At 37.1% G+C, this 15029-nt stretch overlaps 1 protein-coding gene across 1 annotated transcript in view; it reads left to right on the forward strand.

The window, feature by feature from the left end:
• Window positions 1-11195, forward strand: part of LOC130247010 (potassium voltage-gated channel subfamily KQT member 4) — a 125836-nt gene extending 114641 nt beyond the window's left edge. Inside the window, exons 12-14 of the mRNA XM_056480188.1 lie at window positions 7846-7977; window positions 8063-8201; window positions 9170-11195. Of these exons, the coding sequence (XP_056336163.1) occupies window positions 7846-7977; window positions 8063-8201; window positions 9170-9373 (475 nt within the window). The 3' untranslated portion in view covers window positions 9374-11195. The remainder of the gene's footprint in view (window positions 1-7845; window positions 7978-8062; window positions 8202-9169) is intronic.
• The last annotated feature ends 3834 nt before the right edge of the window (window positions 11196-15029 follow it).

Raw genomic sequence — 15029 nt, forward strand, 5'->3', positions numbered from 1 at the left:
CTACTAAATCGATGGCCTGTTTAACATGCATCAATATTAAAAACCACACCAAAAAAAATAATGATAATTATAAATAAATAACTAAATCTAACCATAGAAAAAATAGATGAATATATGACGAAAGATATATGAATAAATAACGTGATTTTCTACAAATGAAGAATGAGCACACATTGCTTTGCATCTTATAAACACAACCAAGCCTTAAAAATACACTGTGGACCACCCCTTTAATTAATTAATCATTTTTTCCTTTTATATATTTAGTGTTTTTGCATGTATTATTCATTATTATTATTTTTTTTATATAATTTTTTCCCCATTTATTTTTAGATTTAGTTATTTGTTTTTATTTATTTTCCGAAGTATTTGGTCATGCATTTACTTAATTATTTCCGTATATATTTAGTGTTTGCTTACATTTTTTTTGTACTTTTACAACTTTTTTAATGTCATTTGTATTTTATTTTTTATATAGTTTTTGTTCCATTAATTTTCATATTTAATTATTTATGTGTTTGTTTATTTTCATATGCATTAATTCTTACATTTTATATATTCCCATATTTATTTATTTATTTATTTATTGTTTGGATTTTTTTGTTTTTTTACTTTAAAAACTTTTTTATGACATTTGTATTTTATTTTATTTATATAATTTTTTTCTATTAATTTTTCCATTTAGTTATTTATGTGATATTTTAGGATTCTTGTTAATCCTACATTAATTAATTTATATTTCTTTCTTTTATATATTTTCTAAATTTTTTGTTATTTATATTTTATTTTTTTAATCATTTTCCCCATTTATTTATCTATTTGTTTGTTTATTTTCATATGTATTTACTTTTTGTTTGGATTTTTTTTTACTTTAACAAATTTTTTAATGTCATTTATATATTTATATATAACACTATTCATTCATTTAGTTTTTTGTGTGATATTTTAGTATTCTTATTAATCCTACATTAATTTATCATTTTTTTTCTTTTTATATACATTTTCTGCATGTGTATTTCATTAATATTTTTTATATACTTTTTCCCATTTATTTTCTCATTTAATTATTCATGTGTTTATTCATTTTCATATGTATTAATTCTTGCATTTATTTTTTATTTATTTTTTGCTTGGATTGTTTACTTTGAAAACTTTTTAAAATGTCATTCAAATCAAAGTAAATCCTAAATTAATTCATTTATATATTTTCCTTTTATATATTTAGTTTTTTGCTTGTATTTTTATTTATATATTATATATATATATATATATATATATATATATATATATATATATATATATATATATATATATATATATATATATATATATATATATATATATATATTTCCATTTGTTTTCATGTCTTTGTTTACTTTCATATGTATTTATGCCTGCATTTATTTATTTCATATGTATTTAAATACGTATTTTTGCTTATATTTTTTTCAACTTTTTAATAACTTTTTTCTATCCAAATCAAAGTACACCACAGCTCCAAAAATAACAAAATATTTATAATATTTTAATATTATTATTTTCACCATATCTTCATTTTACAGTTTCTGCCAACAGTAAAATTCTTGCAACTGCAGCTGACATTTATTATTATTATAATTATTACTATTTATTTATTTATTTATTTATTTTACTAAATTTTTTTACAGTATAATGCTAACCTGTGTCTGGCTAACAAAAAATAGCAGTGCAGTCAAGGGCATTGATGTGATGTCATATGAGGTAGAGATTCAGTGAAATCACCTGGTTTGATCGTATCGGTTGCATAAAGTATCTGACAGGTTTTCTCTTTCTTGACTGCTGAATTTCTCTGGATTGCTTTCGATATGCAGAGACTGCAGGTGTTTATGTGTGTAATCAATAGGGGTGCAGTGGATCACAAGACTCACAGTTGGGCTCATATTGCAGTTTTTGAGTCATGGATCAGATCATTTTGCAGATCAGGGCTAAAAAAAGAGGGGACAAACATAACTTTGCTTTAGAACTGCTGGAATGAAATAAGAAATAATATAACATTAGCAATCGCATGAATAAATACAGATGAAACATCACGTTTTGACAAAGCTTAATTTACAAAAGTTAAATGCTGTGATTGTTTGTGAAAAAAAAATTAAAATGAAATAAAGTAAAAGTAAAAATTATGCTCTCATGTGTAACCGATATATTTAAAGGGCACCTATGGTAAAAAATCTACTTTTTTAAGCTGTTTGGACAGACATATGTGCATGTATGGTGTATAGACTGTCATATTGGGGTGATATAAGCACACCCAGTGCTTTTTTTTCAATTTAACAACATAAAAAACGGTGGACCAATTGGAGCTGTTTTCAAACTTTGCGACTTTACGTAGGAGAGTGGTCCCCCCGCCCACCAATATTGATTGACAGGCGCGTCATCATATCCTCAGTTTGTTGATTCACGTCCGCCTTTTTCAGCGTGAGTCGAATCGATATCACTAAAGGAACACCCTAGCTCTATTTTTAGATGCAAGGCTCATTGGGCTCAACACAAGATCAATATTCTCCACATTATCGCTCTAATCGGAATTATTGGTTGTATCTTTAGGTAGGTTTGCAAACATGTGTACTTCTCATTGAGTCTACCTTATACTTCAGCCGTTTGCATTTCTCGCGATCCCAGAAGCTCCCTGTGATCTTAACTAGCATGCGTTTTAGAATTCTAAACATCGGTTTCTATCAGGGTACACTCAAGTCGACGGCTAAGCGCCGCGGACCGCTGCAGAAACCTACGTTTAGAATTCAAAAACGCGTGGTGCAACGATTCGGGACACTTCATGTTTCTGCCGCGCCACAGAGAGTGTCTGGTGTGCCGTGTCGCGGCTTCGAGCAGCGCATCCGGTGCCTCAGTCAAAGTTAATTCAGTGTGTGTGGTTATTAGTTTCTGTGTACAAGCTCGGCACTTGAAACTAGCACACAGTTGGCTGTAAAACTGTACAAAGACACAAATGATTTTGTACTCTCTGCTTGGTCTGTGTCTGAGTCGTACATGTACGACTGAATGCGGATTCTCTCAGTCTGCCTGTCTGTGTTGCAAACACAGAGCGGGTCATGGCCCCGCCCCCTTGTTACGTTGGGCGGGAAGCCGAAACTAGTCTACATGTGAAGCAACACACCCATAAATCAGCGAGCTGTGGACACGCCCCCAACATGACACTTTTTAACACATTATAATAAAAAAATCTGAATTGTGTTTTAAACTGAACCTAAACTGGCACACTCAGAAGAACCATAATATTAATATTAAATCATAAAAGAGAGGTAAACTATGTGCCCTTTAAATGAAACTATATCCATGTCTGACGTGTACTTATTAAAATAAAACGTTTTTATGTTTTTAATTGCTAAAATGTCTTGCTGAAAGATGAGAAAAGATAGTGTCAAAGTCCAAAGATTGTTTTTTTCATCATTTAATCACACTGAAGTGGTTCTGGACTCTAATCAATGTTTTTATCTTCTGTTAAACACAAAACAAGATATTCTAAAAAATATTGGGGAAAAAAGCAACCATTGACATCCATAGTAGAAAACAATACTATGGAAGTCACTGGCTGTTTTTTCCAGCATTTTTCAGCAAATGTTAATATGTGTTCACCAGAAGAAAGAAACTCAAATCTGTGTGGAACAAGTGGAGGATGAGTAAATGATGACAGACTTTTCATTTTGGGGCGAACTCATTAATTCATTCATTTTCCTTCAGCTTAGTCCCTTTATTCATCAGGTGACACAGCGGAATGAACCGCCAACTTATCCAGCATATGTTTTACACACCGGATGCCCTTTCAGCTGCAACCCATGACTGGGAAACACCCATACACACTCATTAACAGACATATACAGACAATTTAGTTTATTCAATTCACCTATAGCGCATGTGTTTGGACTGCGGGGGAAACTGGAGCACCCAGAGGAAACCCACGCCAACACGGGGAGAACATGCAAAGTAAGGAACTCAATGCACCCTAATGTCGTCTGCAGTCACATATAGACACCTGTCCATCGCAATAAGAGTCCCCGGTAACCCGGACCAATAGGGTCGCACCTTTATTTATGGGTCATTTGCATAGCGCTACTTGCATTGTATTTGCATTGCCTCACACAATAAACATTACATATATTTCTATATATGTAAAAGTAGTCAAAACAAATGACAACAACACAGTGTTTATTTAAGTATTATTATTATTATTATTATTATTATTATTATTATTATTATTATTATTATTATTATTATTATTATTATTATTATTGCTATTTATTTTCTTATATTTTTTTATTTTTTGTGTGTGTTTTTATTTTTGCTTAACACAAAATAAGATGTGATTTCAAAGCGTAGCCTTGTGCTGAAGGGGGTCCGGTTCGGGGACCACAGGATTTCATCTCTGTTATCCGCAGACAATGTCGTTCTGTTGGCTTCTTCTAACATGGACCTTCAGCATGCACTGGGGTGGTTTGCTGCCGAGTATGAGAATCAGCACCTCCAAGTCCGAGGCCATGGTGCTCCACCGGAAAAAGGTGGTTTGCCATCTCCAGGTTGAAGAAAAGTCCTTACCCATACAGGTAGACGAGTTCAAGTATCTCTGGGTTTTGTTCACAAGTAAGGGAAGGATGGAGCGTGAGATTGACAGGCGGATTGGTGCAGCGGCAGCAGTAATGCGGTCGATGTACCGGTCCGTTGTGGTAAAGAAGCTTTCGATTTACGGTCAATCTATGTTCCTACTCTCACCTATGATCATGAGCTTTAGGTCATGACCAAAAGGACAAGATCTCAGATACAAGCGGCCGAAAAGAGTTTCCTTCGCAGGGTGGCAGGGCACACCCTTATAGACAGGGTGAGGAGCTTTGTCATCCGGGAGGAGCTTGGAGTAGAGCCGATGCTCCTCCACATCGAGAGAAGTCAGCTGAGGTGGCTCGGGCCTCTGTTTCAGATGCGTCCAGGACGCCTACCTAGGGAGGTGTTCCAGGCATGTCCCACTGGGAGGAGGCCTCTGGGAAGACCCAGGACATGCTGGAGGGACTATGTCTCTCTGCCCCTGTAGGAGCTGGAGGAAGTGTCTGGGGTGAGGGAAGTCTGAAGTTCTCTCCTAAGACCTTTCCCAGGATAAGCGGATGGAAAAATGATGATGATGAAAATAAGATGAAAAATATATACACATTAGAAATTAATAATTTATAATTAATTTCTTGTGGAAAAGCTGATGCGGCCCAGCCTCACTTAGACTCTGCCTCTAGCGGCCCCCAGGTAAATTGAGTTTGACATCCCTGATCTACATGCTACCGTCTGTCCCTGTTAAAACCTTGTCTGCCTGGCGATTCTAATAAAAGCTGCACTTGGATCTGACCCTAATTGTCAACCACCCCTCATTACAGTTTGAGGGTGATAAGAAATGATTCTGACACAGTGAATAACTCCTACAGGACAATTTGCAGGTCTTTTTCTTGCTCAAACAGCAACATAATAGGAGCCTGTTACGATTGTCATTTATCTTATGTTTCACACACTACAATATAACAACATGGATTTGAAGGATCTCATTTTTTTCTTCTTGTTCCCAAGAGGAAGCATTACACAATAGAAGTGCACACGCGTTTCTGTGTGTGTAAAGAGAGTGTGACGGTCAGAGTAATGATCTGCGTGAGGAAGGGGTTTGTTCTCTGTTCCTCCGCTCACTGTTTATGAGCCACTCCTGTAATTGATAAGGCCTCCTTCTGTAATTAATCTTGTTACGCTAATTAATCGCGTGACTCGTTGCTCAGCTGTTTGCTTTTGTTTGCATTTTCCAGTTTTACCCTGTAATGCCATGGAGGCTTCATCGTCATTTTGCCTATAAATGGTTTGAGTTTCCTGAATTTTAACCCTTGTTTACTATTCAAATTGACTACGCTTTCATTGTGTTTGTGACTGTTTTTGCCCCATTGACTTCCATTATAATCCCATTTTTTTGATTGCAAAGCCGTGACACCATATAATCATACAGTCTTGATTGTTGCTGGTTTTCCCTGGGTTTGATTTGCCATATTAAAAACTGGTCACCCTATGAAATTGGTGCTTTAGTTCATATGCCATGAGCTGCTGAAGTTATATGAAAACACGTCACTTGGTGGCAGTAAAATACAAGACAGTAAACCTGAGCACACATAAATTGCCAATTAAATACTGTAGGAGGGGGCACGGTGGCTTAGTGGTTAGCACTGTCGCCTCACAGCAAGAAGGTCGCATGGTTCGCATTCTGGCTGGGCCAGTTGGTATTTCTGTGTGGAGTTTGCATAGTTGTTGATGTGGGTTTCCTCCGGGTGCTCCGGTTTCCCCCACAGTCAAACACATGCACTATAGGTGAATTGAATTAACTAAATTTGTGCATGAGTGTGTGTGTGTGAATGTGAGATTGTATGTGTGTTTCCCGGTGCTGGGATGCGGCTGGAAGGGCATCCACTGCGTAAAATATATGCTTGAATAGTTGGCGGTTTATTCTGTGGTGACCTCTGATAAATAAGAGACTAAGCTGAAGAAAAATGAATAAATTAATGAATACTGTAGGATTTAATGGTGATGGTTCATTTCACATCATTTTCGTTCATGGCTTTTGAGCAGGTGTTTGTGTGATGTAGTGGAGAGTAACCTAAGATAAATAAGGAAAAAGCATGAGTATGATGACATATGATGTAGTTGTGCAGTGCCATCCAGGGTATATACCGGGGTACATGCAGGGGTATTTCTGTTTTTTATTTAGTGCCATCTGACTTCAAGGAGTGATTTTGCACAATCATCAATCAATCCCCAGTGGAAATCAAATTGGGTATGAATGTGAAAAACATCTCAAAAACACTGACAATAAGACCGCACAGAAATCATCCCAATGTGCATAAGCTTTAACAGTGCTTAAATGATTTAAAGGTGCAGTTAAAGTTAAAAGGTCCCCCCCCTGCCCTCCAAAGCCACGCCTCCTGAAATCACGAACGCGGACTGTAAAGATGACAGTAGACAACCCACTAGATTATGTCATTCGCCAGTTAGAAAGCTTTATAGTACTTTATAATACTACAATTCCAAACAAAAAAGCTGTATTATATCTATCGTTTTCAGCTATGTAGCAAGCAGAATTTGTCATAATGTGGAATATTTCATGTATGGAAGGATCGCTGGTCTCACTCTCTCATGCGCTTTGTCCTAAAGCGATTACTGTATGCTTAGTGGTTGGCTGGCGGCGTGCAGGAATTACACTCATTACTAAGCCATACTTGCTATTTCTGACCGAATATTCAGAGTAGCATAGTGAACAATATAGAGAGCGCGTCACAGGTTGTCATTGTTCAAAAATGAACCAATGTGAATATAAAACCAACTTCAGCTCAGTAAAGCAGGCTAGGCGGAATAGCGCTATTTACTGATGTTTTGTTGTTAAACTAAATAAAAATCCACATTATCGATGCTGTAAAATGGCCCTTATGAAACTGAAAATAGTCACATCAATCGTTCACTGGAAGATTTCAGTGGCTGAACAACACTTCTGTGCATATAACCCATTCGTAAAACAACAGAATCTACATCAGCTTTGCGTGACTAAAATGGTTTTAAAACACAACATTACCTGTCTAAAAGACTTTAATACATCAGCCATGGTGTCATTCTTATTCCAGCGCGCAAAAGTAATTTCAGTATTGATCCAGGATTTTAAAACGTTTTGATTCAGCATTTGTTTTTACTGCTGTCAATCTCCCGTAAACGCGGCGCGTGTGCACATGCAGTGTAGTGGCTTTTGCAATGTAGATTTCCAATGGTTCTAATGTGCTTTGGTGTCTATGAATGTAGGATCCTGAAGTTCCTGGTGGCCAAGAGGAAGTTTAAAGAAACCCTGCGGCCATATGATGTGAAAGACGTGATCGAACAGTATTCGGCTGGACACCTCGATATGCTGGGCCGAATCAAAAGCCTGCAGATGAGGTTTGATCCGACCAGCCTTCATTCACACAGTCGGTGTTTAATCTTCATTTCCTAATAGGTGACACTAGAGTCTTTCTATGCACAGGGTGGATCAGATCGTGGGCCGTGGTGCCATTCCATCTGATAAGAAGCTGAGGCCTGAAAAGGGAGAGAAAACTCCTCCTGAATTGGAACAGATGGATGAATTAAGCATGATGGGGCGTGTGGTGAAAGTGGAGAAACAGGTGAACTGTCTGTCTATCTATCTATCTATCTATCTATCTATCTATCTATCTATCTATCTATCTATCTATCTATCTGTCTGTCTGTCTGTCTGTCTGTCTGTCTGTCTGTCTGTCTGTCTGTCTGTCTATCTATCTATCTATCTATCTATCTATCTATCTATCTATCCATCCATCCATCCATCCATCCATCCATCCATCCATCCATCCATCCATCCATCCATCCATCCATCCATCCATCCATCCATCCATCCATCCATCCATCCATCCATCCATCCATCCATCCATCCATCCATCCATCCATCCATGAGTCTATCTATCTATCTATCTATCTATCTATCTATCTATCTATCTATCTATCTATCTATCTATCTATCTATCTATCTATCTATCTATCTATCTATCTATCTGTCTGTCTGTCTGTCTGTCTGTCTGTCTGTCTGTCTGTCTGTCTGTCTGTCTGTCTGTCTGTCTGTCTGTCTATCTATCTATCTATCTATCTATCGTTCAATATATCTATCGTTCTATCTCTCTCCAATTCATCCATCCATCATTCTCTCTCCTTTCCATCCATCCATCCATTCATTCATCTATTTTTTACATATCTATGCATCCATTCATCCATAAACTAATATTTAATAATAGAAGCATTTAGTTAAAATAGGGGGAATTTTATGGAATTTAGGAGCCGAACTGTAATCGAGCAGCTATTCTCTAGTCACTTCAGACTACCGCACATATCTAATGTTTGATTAGTAAGCAAAGTTTTTGTTACAGCCCATTTATTGTTTTAAATAAGATATTTACTGTATTTTTTCATCCTTGTCTGCAGTCCATCGTGTTGTGCGGTTTTCAAAACTGCTGACATCCAATAAATTGTCCTCCCTCATTTCCTGAGCATTATCAGATTATGATGAAATAGCACCGGATCCTGTTGTAAGTTGACTACAGTGTCGTATTTCCCTCTTCAGGTGCAGTCCATCGAAAACAAGCTGGACCTGTTACTAAACTTCTACTCGCAGTGCCTGAAAAAGGGCTCGTCCCACTTCACCCTGTCGTCCCTCCTGGAGCCCGATTCCACCTCTGACTACCACAGTCCCACCGACAAACATGACCTGTTCCCCTCCGCAAACACTCTTAATATCTCCCACTCAGACAGCGGCAACATGGAGTGACCCTCCTGACCTCTGACCTCTGCATCAGGGCAACTCATCCAAAGGCTAAATACCTCCCGCCGCAAAACCTAGCACAGCTCCTCCACACTACTGCTGTATCCTTGCATGGGTTCATCCTTTGCACAGTGGACGATGGCCCACTTTTATAGACTATATAAATACATATATATATATGCCCTGATATTTTGCAATGATTTTTATTTTCAGCATCTTTAATCATCGTGTTCAGGAACAGTTTAAAGAAATATTCTGAAGACTTTACTAAAGTTCTCCAGCAGAGGGCAGAGTTTTTATCTTTTTATCAGTCTTCCGATAATACGAGGACAATTAACTTGATTGCATTTCTTTTCTGAAAGTCTCTGTGCCAATGTTTCTTTTCTTGAGCTTTGTTTTGTTTTTGATAATCGATAGGCCCCCCAGAGCGATTCTATTTTTCTCTTCGTCTTTTTTTCTAAGAAATCAGGGCATTGTGAACTTCAATTTGTTTTTTCGGACTCTGCCTTACGCTTTGACCCGATGCAATAGACTCCTTGTGCCACGAGAAGTCGCTGAGCTTCTATTGAATGTACTGCATTCACTACTCTTTATTTATCATTGCAAAAACAGCATCAGAGATTGCTGTAAAGAGCAGCATGATGGACCGACCGACAGTATTTCCACCAAAGCATCATCTCCTGTCACTTTTATCCTGCATGGTTCCTTTCAGGAGGGAAAGAAAATGTTTTCTTTCCAGATTGTGGTGTCTTTCTTTGGGCCGCTCTCTTCTGCACCCGGCATCATCTCTCAGAAGCCCACCGTGCAAAAAGAAAATGAACTAAATAAATGAAGAATATTCTTTTATGAAATAGCCAGCATTAAAGAGCATGTTAATAGTTTGAGTAGTTGAGGCAAGTTTGTTTTGTTTAGTGGGGTTTGTTCTAGAGGCATTGCAGCCCTCATGTCTTCATTGAGCATGTGCATCAGTCCATCTGCAAACAAACCACAGGCTCACAGAGCTCCAGATCTTCTCCCCTGATCTGACGCTCCAATGGTTGAGTTTCAAAGGGATAATTCACTCAAAAATCAAAAGTTGTGCCATTCCAGACCCGTATGATTTCAAAGGGGATTTCAAATAGATTACATTTGTCCACTTTGTAAGAAGAGTTGATCCTAGAAGTATTTGTTCTTGTCATTTTCCCCATTCTGAGTTTTAAAATGTTTATAGAGAGTCTAAGAATTAAACTAACTGGCTTCAAGGTGAATCACATTACATCAAGACAGGAAGGATTACAGTTGCAATGAAACTATATATTCATTTATTCATTCATTCATTTTTATTTTGCTTAGTCGCCACAGTGGAATTAACCACCAACTATTCCGGCATATGTTTTATGTAGCGAGTGCCCTTCCAGCCGCAACCCAGTATTGGGAAACACCCATACACTCTCATATTCACACACACACATTTACACTACGGCCAATTTAGTTCATCCAATTTATCTATAGCGCATGTGTTTGGATTGTTGGGGAAACTAGAGCACCCGGAGGAAACCCACACCAACATGGGGAGAACATGCAAACTCCACACAGAAATGCCAACTGGCCCAGCAAGGGACTCGAACCAGGGACCTTCTTGCTGTGAGGCGACAGTGCTAACCACTGAGCCACCATGCCACCTGGAAACTATAAATATAGTGTGTGTGGAAAAAAATATTAGGGTATTTTGAATTTCAAATAAAAATATTGTCATTAGGAGTATTATTTGTCTAGAAATTACAATTCTCTATTACAAATCTACAGTTTACAAGAGGTTATTCCACCAAATAAGTTCCTGAGCTTCTCAGACGTAAAATATTGGTGATGTGTTGTTTAAAAAATAAATATAAACATATCTAATGTGAAAATAGCTTTTTTGTTATTGGAAGAAATGTAAACAGAAATAAAATTAAATATTTACAGATAAAAGATTTACAGGTTAAAGACGATTACAAAACTAAAAATATACACAACCTGACATAAGTCTTATTGTCGATTCCAGTTGTAAGAGCAACAAATAATAACTTGACTTCTAGTTGATCATTGGGAAAAGTGGCAGAAGGTCGATTTTTCTGATGAAGCATCTGTTGAACTGCATCCCAATCATCACAAATACTGCAGAAGACCTATTGGAACAGGCATGGACCCAAGATTCTCACAGAAATCAGTCAAGTAAGGTGACGGAAAGATCCTGGTTTGGGGTTGCGAGAGATCTGCAAAGTGGATGGCAGCATCAACAGCCTGAGGTATCAAGACATTTGTGCTGTCCATTGCATTACAAACCACAGGAGAGGGCAAATTCTTCAGCAGGATAGCGCTCCTTTTCATACTTCAGCCTCCACATCAAAGTTCCTGAAAGCAAAGAAGGTCAAGGTGCTCCATGATTGGCCAGCCCAGTCACCAGACATGAACATCATTGAGCATGTCTGGGGTAAGATGAAGAAGGAGGCATTGAACATGAATCCAAAGTATCTTGATGAACTCTGGGAGTCCTGCAAGAACGCTTACTTTGCTATTCCAAATGACTTTATTAATGAGTGATTTGAGTCATTGGAGAGATGTATGGATGCAGTCCTCCAAGCTCATGGGAGTCATACACAATATTCATTCTGTTTCCACTGCAGCATGACTTTATATTCTATACTGTCCATTATTTCTAAGTGACAAGACTTTTGTCTACGTAAAGTCAGACCTTACTGTCCTAATTCATTAAAAATCTAGGCATGATCATATTTTATTTTGGTAAAATAAGCGTAAATTAGAGGCCTTTGCCTTTCATATAAGCCACTTCTGATACCAAATGATCAACTAGAAGTCAAGGTATATTTTGTTGTTCCTAAAACATGGATAGACTACAAGACTTAGTCAGGTAGTGTATATTAAAAATTACTATGCAATTTAAATCTAGAGAAAGTGAGAATTTTGGCTTGTTTCTTTTGGTGCGCTTTGCTCTCTGCAACTCTATGATTGGTTGAATTTTGGCACAGCATTATAGGTAATGTAGTTTTCAGCACAAAGTCCAATATTAAACATGAATGTAGCAACCTTTGAGGTCACAACAGATCTGTCTTCAAAGGTTGTGTTCAGTCGGTTTATCTGTTATTTGTATTTGCTAGCAGAGACAACGAATAGTTTTTTACAATGTAGTATATCTGACAGAAACACGCTAGTAAACACCAATCAGCGAAGAGAGGGTGTTCGTAATTAAGTTATTCTGATTACAGTTTACAAGTGCACACGACTTTAAAATATTTATCTTATTTATATATGTTTAATGCTTGATTCTCATTTGGCCAGTGAACAGAAGGTGTGCCATTATTTATCAGATAAATGGAGCTAAAGTAGTTCCAGGCAGGTTTTGGCTGCATTACAGCTCTATATCACTACACTGAATGATTTCAGTTATATCACAGTCAAAAATCACAAAACAGAAGACTTTAGATGAGACGTGTATGAAACTAGTCCCACACACAGGACAAAAAACTGACAAATGTCTGAAATACAACATTTGAACAATGTTTTAGGTGTAGGGATGGTAGTGTGAGCAGAATAACTGACTCCGGCCTATCTTCCATTGTGCATTATTTTATCTAATAATTCAACAGCTCATCATTAATTATTCCTTACATACCTCCCAAACTTTATGGTGACATAAAATCCCTGCACATTTGAAATAGCATGTTGGTGAGTCATTTTTGGGTGAACTATCCCTTTAAGACTATGACCTTTCACCAGGTTTCATCACCTTTCATCACCTCTTAGAGATCAATAGGTCAAAGATCCATCAGGCTCGACGTAACCACTTATAATATGTTATTTTTCATGGAATCATTAACAAATAAAACGTCTCACAGGTGACCTTAACCTCAGCCATGTACAGACTCGCCACTTTTTTTGAGAGAAGATTGATGCATGACCTCCACATTAGTATCTATGCATGCAGACTGGTTCCAGCTTTATATGACATGCAGTTCAGGTAACGGGACAGCATGGAGGGGATTGTGGGAATACAGCGCTCCTCTGCCTTACTGACATACAATACTATAGCTAGAGCACACTGACCATGAGTTTACGGTACAACGGTGGACTTGTTTAGGCCACTCCACATGGCATTAATGGACAGAACTGGACTGTACAATTGAGGCAACCTTTTCTACATGTACTTTCCCCTTGCATCTGATTCCAACACACGCTGTCATTCTCCTTTCTGGCATTTGTTTCTACTCGACTGCATTTGAAAACAAACACAAAGACGTTTCAGTCCCTTTAAACCGAACAAGCTTTATTTTTTTCTCATTGATATGATTGGTAACTGCTAATGTGAGAGGTAACTTGATCTGTAATATGTATGTTTAACTCTGACATGATTGTAAGAAAATGAATAAATCCAGATTTTGTTTATGAAAAACAGGTGTGATATCTTTATAATGATAAGTGTAAATAATACTTTGTCTTAATTAGGTTTTACAAGGTTAATCAAACCCCATAACCCAAAACTTAACCCAGAGAGGGATGGGGGAATAATAATTATCATCATTAGAAAGTAATTAGATTTGATAGATTTGAACCCTAAATATAACTATAAACCTTAATATAACTATTGTCTGTATAAATGTATGTGTGACACGTTAGGGTTGGGTTATAAATTGTATTTATGTATTTTTTGTGTGTGAAAAAAGACATTTTTGCTCACCAAGGCACTTGTATTTGATCACAAATAGAATAAATCGAGAAGAACGGTGCGCTTGACATTATTAATATAATATGATATTATTTGATGTTTGTTAAATTGTTATTCTGACACATTTTAGAATATAATTTATTCCTTTTATTCAAAGCCAAATCAATATTTCAATCATTCATTCGTTTTCCTTCGTGTTAGTCCCATTATTCATCAAGGGTCGCCACAGCGGAATGAACTGCCTGCTTAACCAGCATATGATTTACACAGCTGATGCCCTTCCAGCTGCAACCCAGTACTGGGAAACATACACACTCATTCACACACATACACTACTGCCAATTCAGTTCACCTATAGCGCATGTGGATTGTGGGGGAAACAGGAGCACTCGAAGGAAACCCACACCAACATGGGGAGAGCATGCAAACTACACATAGAAATGCCAACTGATCCAGCCGGGACTCGAACCAGAGTCCCTCTTGCTGTGAGCCGACAGCGCTAACCACTAAGCCACCGTGTCGCCTCAGAAATGTATCATAAAGTTTTAAAGAATCACACTTTTTTAACTTCTTAAAATAGATGCAGCCTATAGAATAGTCTATACACTGTTGAAGACAAAATTGTTATCTGTCTTGTGAAAAAGGTAATAATTCTCACATATTTACTAAGTGATGTTTAACAGAGCAAGAAAAAAACCACAGTATTGCCGATTATATTTATCTTCTGGGGAAATTATGGCTTTTAATTAAAAAAAAATTGGACAAACACTATGGTCAGCATTATTAAGAGTATACATTTGTTGTCCAATGACTTGTCTGATTATCCTAGCTTAGTTAACATAGTTAAGCCTTTAAATTGTACTTTAAGCTAGCATACTTCAATTGTAAACTAAATCTTGCAAACCAACTTGTAAAATATTATACTGTCATCATGGCAAAGTCAAACAACATTAGTTATTA

The sequence above is a fragment of the Danio aesculapii genome, chromosome 19 (assembly GCF_903798145.1).
Source record: "Danio aesculapii chromosome 19, fDanAes4.1, whole genome shotgun sequence".
Taxonomy (NCBI): Eukaryota; Metazoa; Chordata; class Actinopteri; order Cypriniformes; family Danionidae; genus Danio; species Danio aesculapii.